At 49.0% G+C, this 22,619-nt stretch overlaps 1 protein-coding gene across 9 annotated transcripts in view; it reads right to left on the reverse strand.

Moving 5' to 3' along the window:
• P2RX3 (purinergic receptor P2X 3) overlaps window positions 1-22,619 on the reverse strand; it is a 36,045-nt gene that overhangs the window by 6,714 nt on the left and 6,712 nt on the right. For 6 of the 9 annotated variants that reach the window (XM_054524372.2, XM_054524376.2, XM_002821788.4 and 3 more), the window contains exons 2-8: window positions 21,083-21,218; window positions 20,575-20,646; window positions 20,270-20,333; window positions 19,496-19,589; window positions 19,055-19,132; window positions 17,842-17,983; window positions 16,847-16,983 (exon numbers count right to left, since the gene is read on the reverse strand). In XM_054524372.2, the coding sequence (XP_054380347.1) occupies window positions 16,847-16,983; window positions 17,842-17,983; window positions 19,055-19,132; window positions 19,496-19,589; window positions 20,270-20,333; window positions 20,575-20,646; window positions 21,083-21,218 (723 nt within the window). The remainder of the gene's footprint in view (window positions 1-16,846; window positions 16,984-17,841; window positions 17,984-19,054; window positions 19,133-19,495; window positions 19,590-20,269; window positions 20,334-20,574; window positions 20,647-21,082; window positions 21,219-22,619) is intronic. The other 3 variants (XM_054524374.2, XM_054524371.2, XM_054524375.2) reach the window with 1 other exon arrangement.

A 22,619-nucleotide genomic window follows, 5' to 3' on the forward strand; every position in this document is an offset into this window, starting at 1 on the left:
CCCAAGAACTTGCCTTTTATTTATTTTTATATTTTTGAGACAGAGTCTCATTCTGTCGCCCAGACTGCAGTGCAGTGGTGCGATCTCGGCTCACTGAAACCTCTGCCTTCCGGGTTCAAGTGATTCTCCTGCCTCAGCTTCCGGAGTAGCTGGGATTACAGGCACGCGCCACCATCCCTGGCTAATTTTTGTATTTTTAGTAGAGACGGGGTTTCATTGTGTTGGCCAGCCAGTCTGGTCTCGAACTCCTGACCTCAAGTGATCCACCTGCCTCGGCCTCCCAAACTGCTGGGATTATAGGGGTGAGCCACCGCGTCTGGCCAGCACTTACCTTTTAAATAATTTCCATCAGTGATTCTGATGTGTTAGAAAGTTTGAGCCACTGCTAGACTCCAAGCTTCTTCAGTTCCATTTGTCTGGGTCTCCCAGAGCCCAGCTCACTCTGCTTATTTGGGCTCAAAGCCTGGCTCTGCCGCTTACTGACTGTGCAACATTGGGCCAGTTACTTAACATCTCTGAGACTCAATTTCCTCATTTGTGGGTGGGAAGAATATACAAAAGTCCTGCTTCATAAGGCTGACATGAGCATTGAGTGAAACCACACACGTTAGGGGTGTAGACAGTGCCTGGAACACAGTAAGCACTCAGGAAACCCATTGTTATTGTTTACATTTATAGAGCAGTTTCGAAAGGTGCTTTCAGACTACTCGTCTCATTTCACCCTTGCAACAAATCTTTGGGATAGTGCTATGGTTTGAATGTCCTCATCCAAAACTCATGTCGAAACTTAATCCCCAATGTGGCAGTATTGACAGGTGGGGCCTTTAAGAGGCGATTGGACCCGGCGGGCTCTGCCCTCATGGATGGATTAATCCATTCATGGATTAATGGATTAATGGGCTATCATGGGAGGGGAACTGGTGGGTTTGTAAGAAGAGGAAGAGAGATCTGAGCTAGCACGTTAGCACACTCAGCCCCCTCTCCATGTGACACCCTGCGCCCGAGACTGCAGTCCCCACAAGTAGGAAGACTCACCAGATGCGTCTGGCTCCACAACCTTGGACTTCTCAGCCTCTATACATGAAGAAATAAATTCCTTTTCTTTGTCAATTACCCAGATTCAGGTATTTTGTAGAAGCAATGGAAAGTGGACGATTATAGATAGGCATGCGATTGCTCTGTTTTTCAAATGAGGCTCTGAGAGGGTAAGGTGACTTGTCTGGGGTTACCCAGAGCTGGTGCTGAGTTCACCAGCTGGTGAGCTCAGCACTAGATTTGCCCAAGTCGAAGACTTTGACCCCTGCACCTTCTCTGCCTTGGCTCCTGGGTGCCATGAACCGTGCTGGGGACTTAGGAAAATGATCCCATTTCATTCTCACCACAAACAGGGGTTAGTGTTCAATACAGAGACGTGAGTGTTCAGACCCCCATTTTGCAGATGCCTATGGTGGGGAGGAGATTTGCCTGTGGTTTCACAGTTAGTGAAGTGCTGGATTTGGGATTCAAATCGCATCAGTCTTTTGGCTTCTAAAGCCAGTGCACTTTCTGCTGTGTGGCTCTGCCCATCACGGGCCAAACTCTAACATTAGGAAAGTGTCATCTCTTTGGGCTACTGTCCTACAGCTGTAAAATGGGTTCCTGATGCCAGTAACCTTGGAAAGTAGTGAGGATTAAGTGAAATCACAGGAGCGAAAGGGCCCAGAAAGCTCCTTAGCCTTGTCGGGTCGACATTGTTCCCTCTCAGTGTCTCTAGTCCCCACAGATTCCCAGGCCTCTTCCACCAGGGGTCTGAGAAACTGATTCCCTGAAAGTGTTCAATGATTGACGTGATGCTGCTGACAGGGATATTTGCATCTGAACCTGTACAACAGAGAGAAGGAAATGCTCAGCCCAAGTGAATCAATCAATGAGGGATTACAGGCATGGCAGGAAGATAACTTGTGATGGGGAAGGAAAACGTCTGCCACTATCTGCTCTGGCTGCCATCTGGCAGTGGGGCATTCTGGAATTAGGCAGAAATGAATCTAAATCCTGGCTCCACCACTTGTTAATGTGGCCTCTGGTGTTCCTGAGCCTTCAGGGTGTCCGTTTCCATGTCTATAAGCACAGGTGTGCTCATGGCCTGCTAGAAGGTCTGTTGGTGAGACAGGGTAAACGCGGACACCATTGAGATTCTTGTGTTCGAGATTCTGTCTGCTCCTCCACAGCCATTCTCTGTCCCTTCTGTGCCCAGCTCTGGGCCCTGAGAGCCTGGTCTGCAAAGACCGCTTTGCCCTCCGCTTCCAGGTGGGTTCAGCCAATGGAAGGCGCTGACAGGAGATCAGAGGGCAGGGAAAAAGAAAGGCCAGGGCATTGAGGTGGCTGGGCAGCCTCGGCTTTTGTTCAGGTTCTGGGAATTGCTCCTCCCCTCACTCCTGCCAGCCTAGGTGGTAGCAGCTTGGCCTCACTGCCAGCACAGAGGCCCTTCACTGGCCTGGTTAGTTCCCTTCCCTTTACCTGGAATGCACCTTTGTGTATAGTCTCTTTATTCAGTCACCCCTGTGAGACCACCCACTGTTTCCCCTCAGATTACCTACCCAGACCACTCCCACTTTACAGAGGAGCAAGCTCAGTCCTAGAGAGCTTTATCTGGGTCAGGAGGGAGCACAGGAGAATGGGTGACACATTTTCTATCTCTGCCTATGCGTGGGCACGAGCAGAGCTGGTGTGCCTGAGTGATATACCTGTTGCTCGAGTAAGGCTGAGAACGACTCAGTGAAAAAAAGGTTTCCAGGGGAGCCTGACCTGGGAAGGTGTTTCCTTGTGGGATGTGCAGCTGAGGGAGAGGCAGGGAAGGCAAGGGGATCCCAAGAAAGAGTAAGACCCAGAGTAAGAATGAGAGTGGCCCTGGGAAGGCAGCAGAAAGAAGTGCAACCACTTAGCCGGAAGAGGGCTTGGAGGTCAGGGAAAGAGGGGAGGGGCTAAACCAGCTTTAAAATGATGCTAAGTTCAAGTCTAGGTGGTGGAGGAAGGCAGCCTCACAACCAAGGCAAAACAGAATGAATTCAAGGTGCAGCAAAAGGAGGATAATAGGATGGACACAAGAGAGGACGTCATTTCTATAAAGATGACAGGGTCTAAGAACATAATTCTCCAAGGAGGACTCTCAGGATATTTTAAAGAAGTCTGCAAAAGAAGTATCTGGAATGGGCAGAAGGCTCCAGGAGGTCCTTATAGGTCCTTGTAGACCATCACTGTCTCCATGTCCACTGTTATAGAGCACAACAATATAGGCAGTTCCTTAATATAAGCGTCTCCACTAATCTCACGAAGACTATACTGTTGTTGACCCATTGTACAGATGAGGAGACAGGTGAGAAGATAACTTGCCGGAGCTGGGATTCTAATCCATACTGATGCCTCCAAAGTTCATGCTCATGCCCCTTGAACTGTCCTGCCTCTGAGCTCTCGGAGGCTGTTAAGGATAACGCAGCCGTTGTGCAAGATCTCAAAGCCTTCTAAATACTGTATTCTGTCTCACATCACTGGAGAATTTAAGGCCCTTGTCTCAGAGATGTGTCTCCTCATGCCCATGGGTAGTGGGCAGGGGTGAGACGGTGGATCACAGAGGTTTGGGGCAGGGCAGAGGCTGGGCCTGTGATCCTGAAATCTTTACTGCCGGCCAAAGGCTGCAACCATGAAAACGGCTCTGACAGTGACATCAACTTGGAGAACAAAAAGTCGTATCCTGGGCACTGCCGTTCAAAGTGAGGGCTGGCTAAATTTATCCTGGGAAGGAATGTGAAGGGAACAGGGAGAAAAATCAAAGCGGACTTGGTTTTTCTCCAGCACCTGCCTTCCAAGAGGCAATAAGCATGGTAAGATCATTATCTCACCAACCACCCACCCTCTGAGGAGGGTTGGCAGAGACTGGTTCTCTTTCCGGGTGGAGGGAGGAGGAACAGAGCTCAGGGAGTGTGGGCCCAGGCTGCAGACAGAGGGGGTAACCCAGAAGTCCCAGCTTCTGCACTCTCCTGTGGCCGATGGGGATCACAGAATCTGCCCACCCCTGTGACAGAGACAGCTCACTGGTCACCAGGGTCTGGTTATCTCCTCTCTTTGCAGCTGATTAGACCACATTTCCCAGTCCCCTGCATTTAGCTGGGGCCCCGTGACTAGTTTTTGCCGATGAAATGTGAATGGCCGTGAGGTTTGTTACCTCTGGACTGAGGTGGTTTAGAGCAGTGTACCTTCTACATCTTCCCTTTCCTCACCTGATGGTCAGTTGCTCAGGAGTCAGGAGAGGACTCTGAGGCTCTAGAGAGACTGAGTCAAGATGGCAGGAGCCTAGATCCCTGAATGACTGCAGGGAGCTCCTCACCCCCGCTGGCCCACAGTGCACTGTGCCATAGGCAAGAAATCAACCTTCACGTTAAGCCACTGAAATGAGTGGTTTGTTTGTCATAGCAACTAGCAATACTAACCCTGACTGTTACAAACTCCCAGAATGTCACGGCTGAGAGATGTAATTTGCCAAGGGACAAAGGAAGAGCTGAAGTTGGGGAGTTACTCAGGATTAGACAGAGAGCACAGTCCCATGATGCTGTATCCCAGGAGTAAACCCTCTAAGGAGGCCCTAGGGGATCTGGGTGTGGTGCTATGGCTGTTGTGAATTAGCTTCTTGATCTTGGGAAAGTCATTCGACTTCTCTGAGCTTTTTACTTCAACTGAAAAATTGGAGGAAATAGAGCTCTGAGGAGGATGAGTTGAGAGAGTGTCCATATATAGTCAGTGCTTAAAACACATCCCTTTCTTATCCTAGCATAAAGATAAAATGAAACAATATCTACATTTACTTTAATCATTACACTCTCCTGGCTCCTGCAGATAATGATATTAGTAATAATAACAGCCAACATCTACTGAGTACTCCTCTGTGACCCGACACTGTGCTAAGTGCTTATGCTTATTAGCTCATTTAATGCTCACAACCACCCCATTGCATTTAAGTACTGTTGCTATTCCCGTGTCGCAGCTGAGGAATCAAGATCAGAGAGATGAAGCAACTTGTCTAAGGTCACAAAACCAACAGTGAGTGAAGCTGGGATTCGAACCCAGGCAGTCCAGCTGTCGGACCCACACTCTTAGCCAGCGTTCCACTCTGTTCTTTTGTTGCTTGATTTCTGTTGGGTCATAACTAATTTCATTCTCCACCTGGGGCATCTTTTTGCATTTGCTAGGTGGGTCTCCATACCCAGAGTCACTGGCTGGGAGCAGAACAGGAAGCTTGGGGGGCCATGCAGTGTCAGGACAGAAGGACCCTGCAGCCTCCTCATCCAAAAAGGGTAATGGCTCAGCTACATACACCATGCCCAAGCCTTGATTTTCCTCAAGTCCTCTGGTTCTTACCAGATCACTTTTGTTTTTTTTGGTTAGGATTGGGGTTGGTGAGAATGACAGCACCATTCGATACCTTGGCCCCTCCCGACCTGGCCCAGTCCACCTGCTTTATCTGCAGGCTCTTCTCCCTGCCACATGCTCAAGTTCCAGCCACACCAGACTACCCGCCTTCCTGCATTTCCTGAACACATCCCACAGACACAGACGTCTATGCTTTTGCCCATGCTGTTCCTCTCGCCTCTCTTTTCCACCTTGCAGACTCCTATTCATCCATTAGGGCCCAGCTCAGATGCCTCTCATTCTTTCAGCATTCAACAAATATTTGGAGCACACCTGCTCTGTGTCAGATACTGTTCCAGGTACTGCTGAAACCTTGCCAAGCTCTGCTTCATGAGAGGAAGAGAAATACTAATTAACCACACAAGCCCATAAGTAGCTAAAATCGGACATAACGAAGGGTTGGGAAGGAGAGGAGTACCATTCTATCAGCACAGTTAGATGTCTAACCTAGGCTGGAGGTTAGGCAAGGCTTCATGTGAAAGCGACCCTGAAACTAGAAATACCATTTAAACCAGCAATCCCATTACTGGGTATATACCCAAAGGAATATAAATCATTCTATTATAAAGATACATGCATGCATGTTTATTGCAGCACTGTTCACAATAGCAAACACATGGAATCAACCCAAATGCCCATCAATGATAGATTGGATAAAGAAAATGTGGTATATATACCATGGAATACTATGCAGCCATGAAAAGGAATGAGATCATCATCTTTGCAGGGATATAGATGAAGCTGGAAACAAACTAACACAAGAACAGCAAACTAACACAAGAACAGAAAACCAAACATTGCATGTTATCATTCATAAGTGGGAGCTGAACAATGAGAACACATGGACACAGGGAGGGGAACAACACACACTGGGGCCTGTTGGGGGTGCAGGGGGAAGGAGAGCATCAGGATAAATAGCTAATGCATGCGGGGCTTAATATCTAAGTGATGGGTTTATCTTGTGGCAAACTACCACGGCACACGTTTACCTATGTAACAAACCTGCACGTCCTGCACATGTATCCCAGAACTTAAACTTAAAAAAAAAAAGAAAGTGACCCTCAAGCTGGGGCTTGAAGGATGGAGAGTTAAAAGGGCAAGAAGGCCAGAGGTGGGGGCCGCTTTCCTGGCTGAGGGAACTGCAGGCCTTCTCATGGGAAAGAACGTGGTGTTTCTGAAGCAGCTGGAAGAGGGTTGGTGGGCTGGTGGGTAGAGGCAGATGGAAGTGGCAGCAGCTGGGTCCACACGCTCCAGCCGGCAGCCGGTTGTGTGCATCTCTTCCCAATTCCACGTTTAGTGACTTCACCCTGGTAGCTTGAAATTGACCATCCTGGAGTATTTACCTCACAGAAATCCAGCCAATGCTACAAACCAGGGGCATGAGCTGAGGTTGGGACATCCCCCAGGGCTGCCTTTTCTCTCTCCATTAGAATTCAGGCCTCTACTACAGTATCTGCCACACCAGACTATATAGCTAATAATTTGGACTGCGGACTATGAGCCATATCTTGCTGTTTCTTTTTTTTTTTTTTTTTTTTTTTTTTGAGATAGTCTCGCTCTGTCACCAGGCTGGAGTACACAGTGGAGCGATCTCTGCTCACTGCATCCTCCGCCTGCCAGGTTCAAGTGATTCTCCTGCCTCAGCCTCCCAAGTAGCTGGGATTACAGGTGTGCGCCACCATGCCCAGCTAATTTTTTGTATTTTTTTTTAGTAGAGACAGGGTTTCACCATGTTGGCCAGGATGGTCTCCATCCTGACCTTGTGATCTGCTCACCTCGGCCTCCCAAAGTGCTGGAATTACAGGAATGAGCCACCCCGCCTGGCCTCATAGCTCACTGTTTCTGTTTGCCCAAAGGCCTAATGCTCACAGTAGGGGGTTGAGTAAATGCTTGCTAGAAGAATAAATAATTTCTGAGATTCTTGACATCTCAAAGATTGAGTTTAGGTAGGTTGTCCTCGGGGCTCCCTCCTGCTGCCGCTGGTTTCTCCAAATGCTCCTGATTCTGCAGGTGGAGCTAGTATAAGGTGGTAACAGCAGGCTGCTTCGCTCCCCAGCAGAACAGTTAGATTTGGCAGCTAGCTAGGTGGGAAAGTGGGTGCCACTGGTGGGAGCCAGCCTCTCGATAGGGGCAATGGGGGAAAGAGTAGGAAAATATATGTGGGACAGTTACTCCTGTTAAGCACTAGGCTAGAGGCTTCCACATCTGTTGTTTCATTTAGGCCTCACAACAGCTGAACGAGGTAGCTGGCGGCTTACGCACTTTGAAATGAGATAGTCCTGGGCCTGAATCCCGGCTGTGCCACCTAGTTTATGTGACCTTGGGCGAATTACCTCTCTGAGTCTGTTTTTCCATCTGTAAAATGGAGATGAGAGCAGTAGCTGTAGGGTCGCCTAGAGGATTAAAGGACTATGGAATGTGAAGGCTGAGCACAGTACCTAGCACACAGCTTTCTCTTAATATTGTGTACTGGTCATCAAGCAACAAGCCTGATTTTACGGGTTGGGGAAAGGCACAGACATGCTCCATAGGCTACTCTGCCTGCAAGGGGCACAGCTGGGATCTGAAATCTGGCTGCTTGACTCCAAAGCCCTTGCCTACCCCTATTGCCTCCCTAAGAGAGGAGCCAAAAGGAGTTCCTTGCAGCCTCAGTGGGCAGGGAGCTTGCTAAGCTGGTGTCTGTGAAAACACCTCAGCTGTGGAGAAAGCACAGCATGGCTGTGACTGCGATGATGCCATAGGCATCAGAGGAAAGAACAGAGCCCGAACAGCTGCCAGCGCTGAGCTGGAAAAGGGGAAAGCAGCTCAGAGGCACAGGCAGGGCCAGAGTTGTCAGGGTCGGGGGCTCCTCTGACAGGCGTGGCCGGAAGGGCCACTGGAGCCTAGACACTTGAAGGGCAGCGGGGATGGTTACCTGGTGGGCCGGAGACTCTGCACTTGCTCCGGGAGCCAGTCTCTGGTCTGGGGACCTCTGCAGCCCACATTCCCTGGCTTCCTCCCTGCTGGTTTCTGGGGAATTTGGTCAATGGGCGGCACTGGCAGGGGACCCGAGGGTGGGAAGGAGGAGATGGGGTATGTATCCACTCGCCGCTTCCCTGCTCTGCCTTGATTTTGCCTGTGGCGGTGTCACTTTGACTGCTGCTCCTGCCAGGCACCCCAGCTCATAACAAGGCTCCCATTCCTCCCCGCGGGGGCGGCAGGTCTACAGTGGTGACGGCTTCCCGCTTTGTTCATCCCTGTGTGCCTCGACTCCCATGCTGGTTCCTGTTGTGTAAATTTCTTCACAAACCCCAGCTGAATGTGCTTTGCCTCCAGGGCCTTCACTGAGACACCCCTAGCTGTGACCAGACAGGACACCTCTAACACAGGACTCAATCGAATGATTCTGAGGCCTAATAGTGCTGGGATGTTGTGCGTGTGAATGCGTGTGTGTGTGAGTGCACGCGCGCTCCCTTGTGGCATTACCAGCAAGAGATAAAGAATGAGTAAGTACAAACATCAATTACCATAATAAATCATTTGTCAGATGTGCTTCTGCAGGGCAGGGCTGGAGCTCCATTCCAATGTGATTGTGATAGGTCTATAAATAATAGTGCATGCTTCAGCAGCCCAAATTTCCACAGCCCTTCCTCAGACACCCACACATGTTGATTTAGACTTTTAGAGCTTGAAGGAGCCTAAAAGATCATCATCTTTAACCAGCCCATTTTACAGAGGAGGAAACTGAGGCCCACAGAGGCAATGAAACGTGCTTAACATCACATCCAGCATTTACAGCAAGGCCTGAACTCTGGCCCACATCCTTCTGCTTTACCTCTGCTTCATCTTGACTGTCCTTGGCTTGCCCCAGCATAATATATGTATATATTTTTTTGTATATGCATTTTTCATTATTTGGATTCAAGTTTATCATCACTATATTAAAACTTGCTTGATTCTAGGAACTGGTCTTGTTCATCTCTGTATTCACCACAAAGCCCAGCATGTGATATAATCTGGAAGTTGAAAGAGACCTTCAAAGTTCTCCCTACATTATCTACAAAGGGTTTCCCTGCCGATGCCTGAATACATTCAGTGCAAGGAAACTCACTACCTGTAGGAGCAGCCCAAATTTAGCTTTGGATAGCTCTAACTGTTAGAAGTACTTCCCCATGCTGAGCTGACATTTGCAGTAGTCAGCAGTCAATAAACGTTTGCTGAATGGAGAAGGGTTTTTTTATCACGATGTACAAATCCCTTGGAAGCTCTCAGACATCTGTTTAGAAATGATCCATCCTCTCATCGAGTGGTGGAAATTCCTTCTTAAAGCAGGGACACGTAACTGTTACAGCAGCAGGAAAAACAGCAACAAACTTGCCGGAGCCGGGTTTGACTTGCAAGGGAAAACTTGGGCCTGGAATTTGGGTTTCTAAGTGAAAGTGGTGGTGTTCTCAGCAAAGCTTTGCCTGGTGGGAAGTAATTTTGCCAGCTGAAATACACTTTTACAGTTGATTTCATACTGATAGGAAAATATCTCCTGGCAGACTCTTTGCTTCAGGGTGGGGCAACATCCTTAGAACAGGCTGGAACTCTTCTCCTTAGAGAAGGGCCCAAAGCCATACTTATTTATTCATATTCCAAGCACCAAATCAACCTCAAAGGCAGACATTAAAAAAAAGCTTCTTGTTGATCTTTTAAAAATGCATTACTATTAATTTATCTTTAATTAATAAGGTAGGGAAAGATCAATGGACCTGGAGCCAGAAGATGTACCTGAGAGCCAAGTTACTCGCTCTCTGCTCCTGAGAGGGTTCTTTTTGGCCTCAGTTTCCTCATCTGTAGAATGGGCATTACCATGCTGGTCCTACTTGTGGTTGCAAGCACAGGTTCTGGAGCCAGGCTGCTAGGGTTTGAATTCTGGCTCCAGCAGTGGGAGCTGTGTGGCCTTGGGCAGGTAGACGAAACCCCTGAGTTCAGGTATCCAGTTCTAAAATGTTCTCTTGAGCTGTTATATCTTTTTTTATTTTTTTTGACAGAGTCTCACTCTGTCACCCAGGCTGGAGTGCAGTGGTGAGATCTCAGCTCACTACAACCTCCGTCTCTGGGTTCAAGCGATTCTCCTGCCTCAGCCTCCTGAGTAGCTGGGATTACAGGTGCGCGCCACCACGCCTGGCTAATTTTTTTTTAAATTTTTAATAGAGACAGGGTTTCATTATGTTGGCCAGGACGGTCTCAAACTCCTGAACTCGTGATCTGGCCGCCTCGGCCTCCCAAAGTGCTGGGATTATTACGGGTGTGAGCCACCACACCTGGCTCTAAAATGTTCTCTCTTCGGGGTCAACAAGATAATCCACACAGCGTACCTGCTAATTCTCTGGCTCACTGGTAAGTGTTCAATGAGTGCTAGCTAATATTTTCTATGAATAATACTGGTTGCTGTGAGAATAGGGTAGGCATGAACATGATAAAGGGCTATCTAAATCCAGGATCACTCTAATTGCATCACTTCCACTGAAACCTAAAAAAGATGAAGAAGAAAATGGATTATGGAGAATTCAAGCAAGTACACTTCCCATGGAAGAGGGCCTTCAAGTGTTTCTGTGGAAATGACGGTGCTGGCTGCTTTTAACACATATTCTATGGCTTTTGGAAAGAGAAAAATCCAGATTGTAGAGAGAATGATCAAAGCCAAGGGTGCACTTCGATTCTGTCTCTGTCAATTGGCCTAAGATCTTGCTGATCCACACGTTTCTGCCTGGAAGCAGGACAGGCGCCAAATCTCCGAGCTTCATGAAAGCTGCTGTGGGTACATTTCCAACATGAAACGATCACTAGAAACACCTACCGCACCAGGAACATCTAGCAGCTGAACAAATGTTTTCTTGTCCCAGACACCAAAAGAGGAAATCCAAAACTGCGTTGCCTTTTAGTAGCAAAGCTGTCTTAGGAACTCTCAGAGGAGAAACAAGAAATCAGGCATTTTGAAATGCACTGTTTCAATTCTCTCCCGTCAATCACACCAGCCATCACTACCAGGTATATCTCTTAGAGCTATTTTTTTTCCCCTTTTTTGCAAGCCACGTGATGGCGCAAGGTATGCTGGAAGCAATGGATATAGATCAAATCCCTGGGTGTGAGTCCTGATGTGCCTCTTAATTAGACTGTATAATCTCAGGCAAGTTTTGAAATCTTTCTGAGCCTACCTTGGGGGGTGGGGAAAGATGGTGAGCTGTGAATCTGTCAAAAATAGGCGTGAAAGGGCTTTGCAAACTTAACTCTAGGGCTCTTAATCTGAGGTGCAGGGCTAGGCTTTCATTTATTATTTATTTTTTAGAAATTTTAGTCTTATTGTTGTAGAGAAGGAGTCTTGCTATTGCTGCCCAGGCTGGTCTCGAACTCCTGGCTTCAAGGGATCCTCCTGCCTCAGCCTCCCAAAGTGCTGGGATTACAGGCAGGAGCCTCCACACCTGGCTATGGGATAGGCTTTTAGAGGGCCTCAAAGTCTTGGAATTTTATGCTGCATAAATATAAGTGCATAGAATAAGAACTGGAAGGAAACTCATTAAACTGTCCCAGATGTTAACTCCCTGCAAAGGGTGCAGGCCTGGGGGAATGAAGGGGACTTCCCATGTCATTACTCTGTATATATCAGCATTGGTTGGATTTATTACTCCGAGAATGTATTTATATCTTATTTGTAGAAATGAAATAATCTGGCTAGGCGTGGTAGCTCACGCCTATAATCCCAGCATTTTGGGAGACTAAGGTGGGTGGATTACTTGAAGTCAGGAGTTTGAGACCAGCCTGGCCAACATGGTGAAATCCTCTCTCTACTAAAAATACAAAAATTAGCTGGGCGTGGTGGCAGGCATCTGTAATCCCAGCTACTGGGGAGGCTGAGGCAGGGGAATTGCATCAACCCAGGAGGTGGAGGTTGCAGTGAGCCGAGACTGCACTACTGCACTCCAGCCTGGGCAACAGAGCAAAACCCTGTCTCAAAAAAAGAAAAAAAAAAAAGAAAGAAACAAAATATCCTTTAAGAAGAGAACTTGCCTGTGAATTTGCTCATGTCTATGAATACGTGCGTCTTCCTTGGACAATGGTCCCCACTTTCATCGGGGGCATAAAGCAGTTAGAGACCTCTGAATGTAAGGAAGGGCTGTGATTTCACAGATGAAAGTTGTCAGGACTTGTCCTGGACATCTCTGCAGGTGCCCCTCAGGTCCATGCTCCTCCCTTCCTTGCCCTGCCCTGGGCTGCCTCAGTGGGCCGCTTTGCCTCAGCTCTGGCTTCTGGTGGGGCTCTCCTGAGTCACAGCCACATGTCAGGCTGTCCTCTGCTCACAGCTCTGTCCGTCTCCATGTTCCTGTCACTGCTTCCTCTCCTCGCCTCTTCAGACCTGGGTGGTAACCAGTGTCCTGTTTCTGGCCCTGGCACTGCACTATCTGTGTGGTTTCCGTACACCCTGCCCACACCTTTGAAACAGTCCCTTTATTAAACTCTCCTCAGATTACCCAGTTAGAATGTGCCATCTGTTTCCTGTGGGGACCCTGACGGATACAGTATTTTTAATCTGTCATTGCACCATCAATGCCTATACACTCACGCATACACACACACACTGACACACTCACTCTCAGCCTCACACATTCACCCACTAACAAATACACCCACTCTCACGAACTCACATGTGCACACACACTCACACACACACAACATCACCTGCTCCCAGGACTTTGGGAAATATAGTACTCTTGTTAAAATCCTGCTCCTGTGAATTGAGGGTCTACCTGGGCCTCAGAAACCTTGCCAACAGAGAAGAGAGCCTCCTGAAGAACTGCAGGGCTCTGCTGAGGGCGCCTTTCACTTGTGCAGCACTGAACTGGTGACTCTCAACAGTTCTTATTTTTAGAAATTGCTGTACTTTGTCTGCTAGAAATCCAGATGACCCCACCAACTGCAATCTCAGTGTGCTTGGAAAGAGGCTTCATAAAAATACTAAGTTAAAGCGGCCCACGGAGTCTTTAGACACGCAGAACAGACCAAGGAATAAAAATAAAATCTCTCCACTAAATTTCAGGTAGGGGAAGAACAGAATCTTTAGGGGATCACAAAAATAAAGATTAACTTGCATGGACAGCACCAAGTACACTGGAGAGGAGTTGAAGGGAGACACATTTTGGCTCAATTTGAGGTCACCTTTCCAATGACTGGAGCAGGCCACTTTGCTTGCCACGGAGATCAGATATCCCCCAGTGTCAGGGTGATTACATGGGCCTGTAATCTCTTACATGGGTCTGTAAACTCTTTTAAATCACAAGGGTCACGTTAGGAGTTGAGATCCAATGACCTCTGAGGCTACTCTAAGATGCCCCCTTTGGAACTTCCGCTTCCCCATCTGTAAAGTGACCGCCTTACTCTGGGTGACTGCAAGGGAACTTTAACAGCTATAAATTCTCAAAATCTCTGATTCTGCAGGCAAAGAGCTACAAAAAGTAGGGGCGGGAGGGAGTGACATTTGGAAGGGAGCTGTGAACGTAATTAGTGATGGAAATGTGAATCTCTAGCTGCCTCTGGATGTCTTAGTTAGCAGATTCAAGCAAGGCCGAATGTTGGCTGAATAATTCCATTCCCTCCAGAGCAAATGGCAACAGTAGGGGTGTTGAAAAATCTGCCTCTGTTGGAGGGAGCGGCAAATGAATTTGTTTGGGAGACAAAAGGCCGGGCTATGAATTGTGCTGCCAGAATCTGCTAGTCTTGAAATCTCCCTGGAACTTAGATTCTTTGTCTTTAAGCAGGGATGAAAGTGTCAACCACATAGGCATGCTTTTTTTTTCTGAGGATTAACAAGTACAAATGTCCCTAGTCTTCCTGGCTGGGGTGGAGATCATCCAAAGAAATATGTTTTGAATCCAGGCTCCCCCTCTTGCTTGCTTTGTGACTTTGAGAACGTTATTTAACAGTGAGACTCCATCTTCTCCTCTGTAAAGTTGGGGGGGATATTGTAGCATCTACTTTGTCGGGTGGGCAAGGAACGCTGAGCTGAAGCACACAAAACGTTTTGCACACAGGGTGACTAGTATGGTTTCTACTGATAGTTTGGTGAGATTCTAAAAAACAGCGTAAATTTTACCATATCATAGAAAGTGCACTGTGACCTGTACTGAACCTGGCTTTGTGACCCTTTCTCTCTTATTCGAGCATTCAGAAAGACGGCTTTGCAGCCTCCCACACGTGGGCTCTTAGCTTAGCCTTGGGTGCCAGTAGTTTGAGGTTGCATGGGGTGGTGGGTGGGCACCCAGGTGAAGGGATGGGAAGGGGCTTGGGCAGAGCCCTCTGCTTGCCACGGATATCAGATGTCCCCCAATGTCAGGGCTATTACTTGGGCCCTCTGGAAACTTTTAAATCACAAGGGTCAAACTAAGCAGCTTTGCCTCCTTCTTCTCTGGCCTGGGGGCCTTTGTTGGGGGAGTCAATTATCTGAGATCCTAAGAGAGGGTGGTTTCTCTTAGGCCTCTGGGAATTATGCAGGCAGGGTCTTTGGAGATACTCTGTCCTGCCTCCCCAAATACCCTCCAGGCTTATTTAGGACCAGGTCTATCTCACATCCTTCTGTACTCAGGTGGGGAGCGCAATAAATTGGAGATAAAGAACTCCAGACCAATTCTTCTTTAGATGAGAGATGCTATTCTAAAACTGTATGATATCAGTAGTTGGGGGTCTTTATAATATTCACATTCTTCATAAGCTTTCCTGCCAAATGAGTTATTTGGAGGATTAAAGAATTCCCAATGGCCAAAGGGAAGTTATGAAGATGAAAACTTGCATTTTAGATCATGAGAATTTTATTAATATGTTACTATTTTAAGCCACCATACAAATATCCTTTGTATTGATCTCAGTGTGATATACCAACTGAATAAATATGCCAATTTCTTCCAGTGAGCCGAACAGTATTTTTAACCTACTTTAAAATATGTGTTGTTTCCTATGGTTTTTTTAAAGTTTGGAGTTGATTATGAAAGTACTTCAATTTTTAAAGATCCTTCTTTCCAGAGAATATACATGTATATTTTAAACTATTAAATATAAAGCTTAATGGGGTGGGTGATTATTTTTTTAAGTTATAAATTAACATTTTAAAAAGGTGAAATGATTATTTTTGGCTTATGTATGCCATTGTATCAGAGAATACCACCTCAACAAAGGAAATTTCAGTAACATTTATTTGAATATATTCAAATATGTATTCTTATGTTCAAATGTAAATGAAATATATTCTTATGTATTTTTTTCCCCTGGTCACTGCCTATTTGGTCTATTTAAGCTGTTTAGTGTATAATGCTGTGTACTTAAACAGGGCCCTGCCAGAAACTTCAGGATCTTCGAAAATTGGGGGAAATCCACAATGTATACATGTATCAAAACATCACATTGTATCCCACATATATACAATTGTTATTTATCAATTAAAAAGAAAACAAAACCTTTAATAAGCAGTATTCCCCTTGTAGTCCACACTTTGAGAACTGCCAACCTAAGATAACTGAGTACTGTCCTTAGCATGTAGTAGACAATTGGTACGTGTTTAATGGATGAATCAATAAATGAATGATTCAGAAAAAAACGAAGAGAGAAACAAAACAGAAAGCCGAAGCCTTTTCACACATTGGTTAATTGAATCCTGAAGATCACAGCGGTACTATCACAATTTCATAGGTGGGGAAATTAGGATGGGAGAAGACCAATGGCTTGTTCAAGCACTTTCAGTTGCTTCCAAACAGTTTGTCCTCTGATTCCTCTCTCCCTTTCTTCAAAATGGAAAAACAAAACAAAAGAAAACCCGAAAAGATCCCTGAAGTCTCAAAGCCATTGGGATGATATTTAAAGACTAATCTGAGTTCCTGTTTGGAGAGGCATTGAAGAACCAGTGACAATTATAATTGCTACTGGTGACACATGTTTGCGGACAGAAATGCAAAGTTGCCATCTTGTAAAATGTAAAATGATACCAGTTATCACCCTTACTTTGTAGAGTGAGAAACCTTAGAAAATTCAGGCCCAGTGCAGGGAATGGGCCTATCTGGAAGTCACTTAAGCACATTACAGTTTCAGGCCAGTGTTAGCAACAGGCAAAGAATCACAGAACCCCAGCATTTCAAGAGACCTTGGCCCTCTCTTCTAACTACTGACCTGTAGCAGGAATCCTTGGCATGGTCCCCTTCAGTGATAAGGAGACACTGTCTCCCAGGACAACCAGCTAGATCCTAATGGCTGTTAGAGAGTCCTTCCTGATTTGAAATGAAACCTGAGGTGGGACTTGGGGCCAGGGGTGGGTGGATGGATGTGGGATCTTGTCTCCCCAATAAACATTGCTGTTAACAGCCCGCACCTTCTTCTCCTGATGTCCCAAGAGACAGGGAATTACCTGAAGTTGTAGCCTGGGGACACGCTGCTCTTCTCAGAAACGCTGTCCAGTCGGGTGAAGGAGTATTTGGGGATGCACTGGTCCCAGGCCTTGTCCAAGTCGCACACCCAGCCGATCTTAATGCCCAGAACTCCCCCCTGAAGAAACGGGCCGGGTATGAGCTTTCCCCTCGCCCTCTGACTCCCTGCCCTGGGCCAGAGTGGGGGTGGGGTGGAGGTGGTGACAAATGATTTCCTCCCATCCTCCAGGTGGGAGACGGAGGCAGGGAGAACAGAAAGTGACGTGTCATATGCTGCTCAGTAAAGAAGTGCTGTGGTGGCCGGGCGCGGTGGCTCACGCCTGTAATCCCAGCACTTTGGGAGGCCGAGGCGGGCGGATCACGAGGTCAGGAGATCGAGGCCATCCTGGCTAACATGGCGAACCCCTGACTCTACTAAAAATACCAAAAATTAGCCGGGCGTGGTCCCAGCTACTCGGGAAGCTGAGGCAGGAGAATGGCATGAACCCGGGAGGCGGAGCTTGCAGTGAGCCGAAATCGCGCCATGCACTCTAGCCTGGGCGACAGATCGAGACTCCATCTCAAAAAACAAAAAAAGGGCTGTGGCTCGGGTGTAAACACTGGAACCTCTGAGTCCTACTTTTGGGATCTTCAGTCCTTTAGCTACAACACAGGAGAAAGTGGCCACAGGTCTACTTTCCCATCGTTTGGGGCTTATTACAGATCTAAGGCCTCTCCCTGAGGTGAAGTGTGAAGATGGGAGTGGGAAACTGAGGCTTGAGGAAGGTGGGCTCGTCGGGGGCGGGGGGCAAGACCGCTCTGCGCGGGGAGAGCAGAAAGGATTCAGGCACAAAGCCAGTGGCAGGCCTGGGATGCTTCCACCAGGTGGCGCTGTCTCGTGGCGGCTCCTGGCCAGTGCCGGCCAAAGGGCCCCGAAATATGGGAAAGGACTGAAGGTGGGGAGTTTGGGGTCGCAGAAGAATGGCTAGGTCCTCACCGTGCGCGCCAGTTTGGCAAAATCCTGCCCCGCAAACTTGACCACGTCCCCTACCCGCAAGATGGGGCAGAAAGGGTCCTTGTCCGGGTGGAAGCGGCAGGTCTTCATGTCCCTGGCTGTCAGGTTGGGAAGGAGGTTTCCCCTGGGGAGGAGCAGAGAAAGAGGTCAGCCCAGGGTTCATGGGAAGATCGTCTTGTGCAATCTCTCCCCGCCTTCCGGAGCCTCAGGGCCCTCCACGTCTAGGGGGGATCTGAGCCCTCAGCCTTCATCTGGACCTCGCCATCTCCCTCCCCTCTTTCCTTTCCCTGCATCTTTCTGGTGCCCCATCACCCCCTTCCCTGTTTATCAGGGTGATGTATGTCGGTGACTAATCTCCAGCTGCCAGGCTGGTAGTTCAGGAGGGCAGGAATCATTCCTGGTTACTCTGTGCATTTTTTTTTTTTTGAGACAGAGTCTCGGTCTGTTGCCCAGGCTGGAGCGCGGTGGCGTGATCTCGGCTCACTGCAACCTCTGCCTCCCAGGTTCAAGCGATTCTCCTGCCTCAGTCTCCCAAGTAGCTGGGATTACAGGGGTGCGCCACGGCGCCTGGCTAATTTTTTTTTTTTTTTTTTTTTTTTAAGTACAGACGGGGTTTCACCATGTTGGCCAGGCTGGTCTCAAACTCCTGACCTCGTGATCCACCCGTCTCGGCCTCCCATAGTGCAGGGATTACAGGTGTTTGCCACTGCACCTGGCCTAGGGCACTTCTGTAGTGACTGGCATTGCCCTCTGCACATGGCCAATGGCCACCGAGTAGCTGTGGAATGAATAAGTCAATGAAGTGGGGCTGAACTGACTAAGAGAAAAGGGATTTCCACACATGGGCTAGATGTGGGGAAAAAGAAATGGGACGAGACCGAAAGGGTTTCAACCATTGAAGGCATCCTCGACCCAGGACTAGGCGTAAGTTGTCCCTCTCCTACCCCAAGCAAAACTCCCGTTTGGGTCTGAGCCCCAAGGCGGGGAGGCTGGCAGAGAAACTGACCCCAAAGTTCACCTGATCCTCAGTGGCCAAGGCCCGCTGGGAGATTGGGAATGGAAGCCCCAGGAAGATGGGTCAGCGGAGCAAAAGTGAGAAGAACTGTGGCAAGGGGGCATCTCCACTTCCCTGAAAACAGGTTGGCAGGGCCAGGGGCGCCTGCATCTTGGCTTTAGGGAAGAAGTGGGGACTCACTTCTCAAAGTTGAAGAGGGGGAAACGGATGCTGTTCTTGATGAAAATAGTGAAGTTCTCAGCTTCCATCATGATGGGCCTGTGGGTGAGCACAGAAGGCCTTAGCTTTCCAGGAAGAAGAGGGGGAAATGAAGGCTTTCACCCCAGGGCGACCTTTCCTGGTGGATGCCTCCAAAGGGAGACCTCTTATAGATAAAGAGCACTTTGAGAGCGGGCTATAGGAAGGGGCTGTCTGTGCCTGAGCGTCAGAGCAGGAGGAGGAGGCAGGTTGGTGGGCTGGGGAAGATGATACCCTGGGTCTGAGGCCACCCCCCACACCAGGAAGGAACAACACTGGAGAGAGCCACAGACCCTCCTCAAGCTCAGAGATGCACGGCTCCCACATGGGCAAAGGGGAGCTGAGGTGGGGGCCTGTCTCCTCCCATCTGGCTTGGAGCCTTACGTTTCCACTGTGTCCACCTCCGTGGGGCACCAGCCCTGGATCTCACAGGTCCGGAGCACAGAGCTGTAGTTCACGCAGCGGCCAGTGAGGATCCCTAAAGTGAGAGCCACAGCTGCTGTGTGGCTGCCTGCCCTTTGCTCCTCTCCCTTCCCTTCCTTCCCCCAATCAGGGACCCTGGCAAGTGGGGGAAAAGAACGGGCAGGGAAAAGGGAGCTGACTTCTCTCCTGCTGCTTCTCCTGAGCCCCAGACCCAGCCAAAGGAAGGTGACAGCCTTCCTTTCATGTGCTCCGAGCCCCAGCAACCCTGAGGACCCCTCTTCTTCTTGTGCTTCCTTCCTTGCCTCTGAGTCTGTGCTGCAGCTGTTCCTTCTGTCTGGAATGCACTTTTTGAAGCCCCCTCTGTCCTGCCAAATCCTATTCATCTTCAGGGACCATCCCAAATGTCACCATCTCAAGGAAGCCTTTGGGTACCGCCCACCCAGAAGCAATCTCTCCCCCTCCCCCAAGCTCCACAGTCCTTTATACCTCCTGGACAGCACAGGTCACTTCAAGCACCCCTGTCTTTCACCACCATCCTAGACTGGGAACTCCTCTGGGGGCAGGGGCCATGCCACCTTTGTAGCACCCGCTGGGTGTGGCACCCAGGGAGCAACTGTAAATGCCAGCAGAATGACATGGAACAGGCTGGTTCCCACTCCCTCTCCAACGACGGGCTCTCCCCCATGGGTCCCACTAACACTTGGGATTGTGGGGTGGGGAAGGGGCTGGACTCACCCCCACCTGGGAAGCGCTCGGGCCCGCACTGGCTGTCTGATACACAGTGGTATTTCTCCTCACTCTGTGGGCAGACGGGTCACAGGTTGGTGAAGGACACTGTCCTGACCTGGTGAGCCCCTCGGCTCCCATGACCTCCCCGCAACCAGCAGCCTCAGGAGGGTGGAGGTCCCAGGTCCCAGGTCCCAGCTGCAAGGCCAGACTTGGGGCCTCTGCTCATACCCCGCCCCTCCCTGCCACCACTCCCACTCCCACCAATATTTTCAGCCTTGACCTGCTTCACCCAACCTCTCTCCTCCCCTCACCTCTGGGCAGAATCCTTGCATCTGATTTTCAGTAACAATCATCTTGGTGATGATGACAAAGACCGAGGTGCCCTTCGGAGGAGAAGAAGGGAGAGAAAAACATCCAACAGTCCAAATCTGTGAGACAGGGACTGTAATTGATTATCCCCACTCTACAGATGAGGAAAGCGAGGCTTGTGTCTAGTGACTTGGCCAAGGTCACAGGGCTGGTGAGGGGCAGAGCTGGCTCTTTGCAGCCACCCACATGGCCCCCTTCCCCCTTGTGTGTTGTCTTTGATTGCATTACAAGTTGTGGCAGAGCCTGGAGAGGAACCCAGCTTTCCTGATGCCCAGCACCGCAGGCCCAAGCTCCCGCACAGCTCTCAGCTGCTGGGGGAGAGGTCCTCTGGATCAGTGACATCATGGATTCTAGTTTGGGAATCCCATTGGCACTCTTTGCTCGCTTTCTCCCTTCCAACCTGCCCAGTGTCTGGGCATCCACATGCCTCTCTGGGTAGGGGGACCATACCTGAGGTGGCGTCACATAATCAGACACATCCATGACTCTGTTGGCGTAGAGTCCGGAGCCCTTCACCTTGGTTACCACCGAGGACTCAATGGCTGTGTCCCGTACTTGGTATGCCTTCTCGTGCAAGAAAACCCACCTGGGGCAGGAGAGCATAAATGAAGAGAAAGAGAGGAGTCCATAGACCCAGCAGACAGAAGCTGGGAGAGGTCACCTTCCTGCCAACACTTGGCCATGCCTGGCAGGGTGTGCGGATGGTTCCTTCCGGAGACGTGAGACCTAGAGTGAGCCCTTGGTTGACTTAGAATAGCATTTCTCCACCTTTTGTCCCATTACTGCCCCTCAGGTGCCTTTCTAGACATTTTCTCCCCTAGTTGTCCCCCCCTCCATGAAACTTTGATATCACAGATATCTGTTTATGTACTGTATGCAAATTTGTGCTTTATGCATAAAAAGAGTGAGAACCAATTTTCACCTCCTTGGGGGCCATATGGCCCCATTGAGAATGCATGGCTCAGAGTCATTCTATGCTGCTGATGGGGGCCACTTCTCTGGCAGGCATCCAGGAGACAGAAGGACAGAGGATCCCAGGCCTCTGCTCCCGTGTGTTCCCGCCTTGGCCCACGACTGTACCCTAAGTGCCCAACACAAAGTAGCTCAGTAAACAAATCAATAAAGGTCCTTGGGAGTTGGGTGCTTGGCAGAATCTATCTGCCCAGGTGTCAGATGAGAACAGAGGAGGAAGCGGGGACAGCGGCTGAGCTTTTACCTGGCAGGTAAAGGAGTTCGGTTGAAGGTGGGGGAGCTGGGGGAGGAGGAAGAGTCGGATCTTATTCCTTGGATTGTGCTGCCACCCAGTGGTCATTTACCTGTACTTCCTACAGCTTTAAGCTATTATGGGACCACGTGTTTGAAGCCTTCCCTTTTTCCATCCCTACCTTCCTTCTCAGACTTTCCCCGCCTGGATGGCACACTGGGAGGTAGATGCTGCCACCATCCCCATTCGACAGATGAGAAAAGCTCATCAAATACGTTTAGAAAATGCCATGCAACCCTCCTCCCTCCCCGAGAAACATACAATGTAAACAAACAAATACATCTGTTACATTTTGTTAACCTCACTGTCTCCCAATCTTATTTGACCACAGAAGCCAGTCTTGGAGAAATACTGGTGACGTCTCATGGAACAGAGGAGCACACTTTTGGAAATGCTGGGTGAGGGCATTTTCTGCTTCTAACCAGGATGGCATGAGGTTGGAAAACCACACCAGATGAAGGTGAGTGGAAGGAATTTGAGACTGTGTAGCCCAGAGAAGACAAAGCCGTAGGAGTTAGAGGCTGGGAAGCTGCAGAGGCAGGAGCTGGGCTGACCTGAGGATTCTATAAGGAGGTGGGTGAGGACTTCAATCCCAGAACCGGCTGCTGCGGAAAGTCACTACATGCGTGCCACATGTCTGGGAAGACTCCAGGACAGCGTGATGCTCACCTGGCAGGTGTGCTGATAGGAGGCCCCTTCCTCAGGTGGAGGCTGGACTGAATG

Source organism: Pongo abelii, chromosome 9 (genome assembly GCF_028885655.2).
Source record: "Pongo abelii isolate AG06213 chromosome 9, NHGRI_mPonAbe1-v2.0_pri, whole genome shotgun sequence".
In the NCBI taxonomy this organism is placed as follows: domain Eukaryota; kingdom Metazoa; phylum Chordata; class Mammalia; order Primates; family Hominidae; genus Pongo; species Pongo abelii.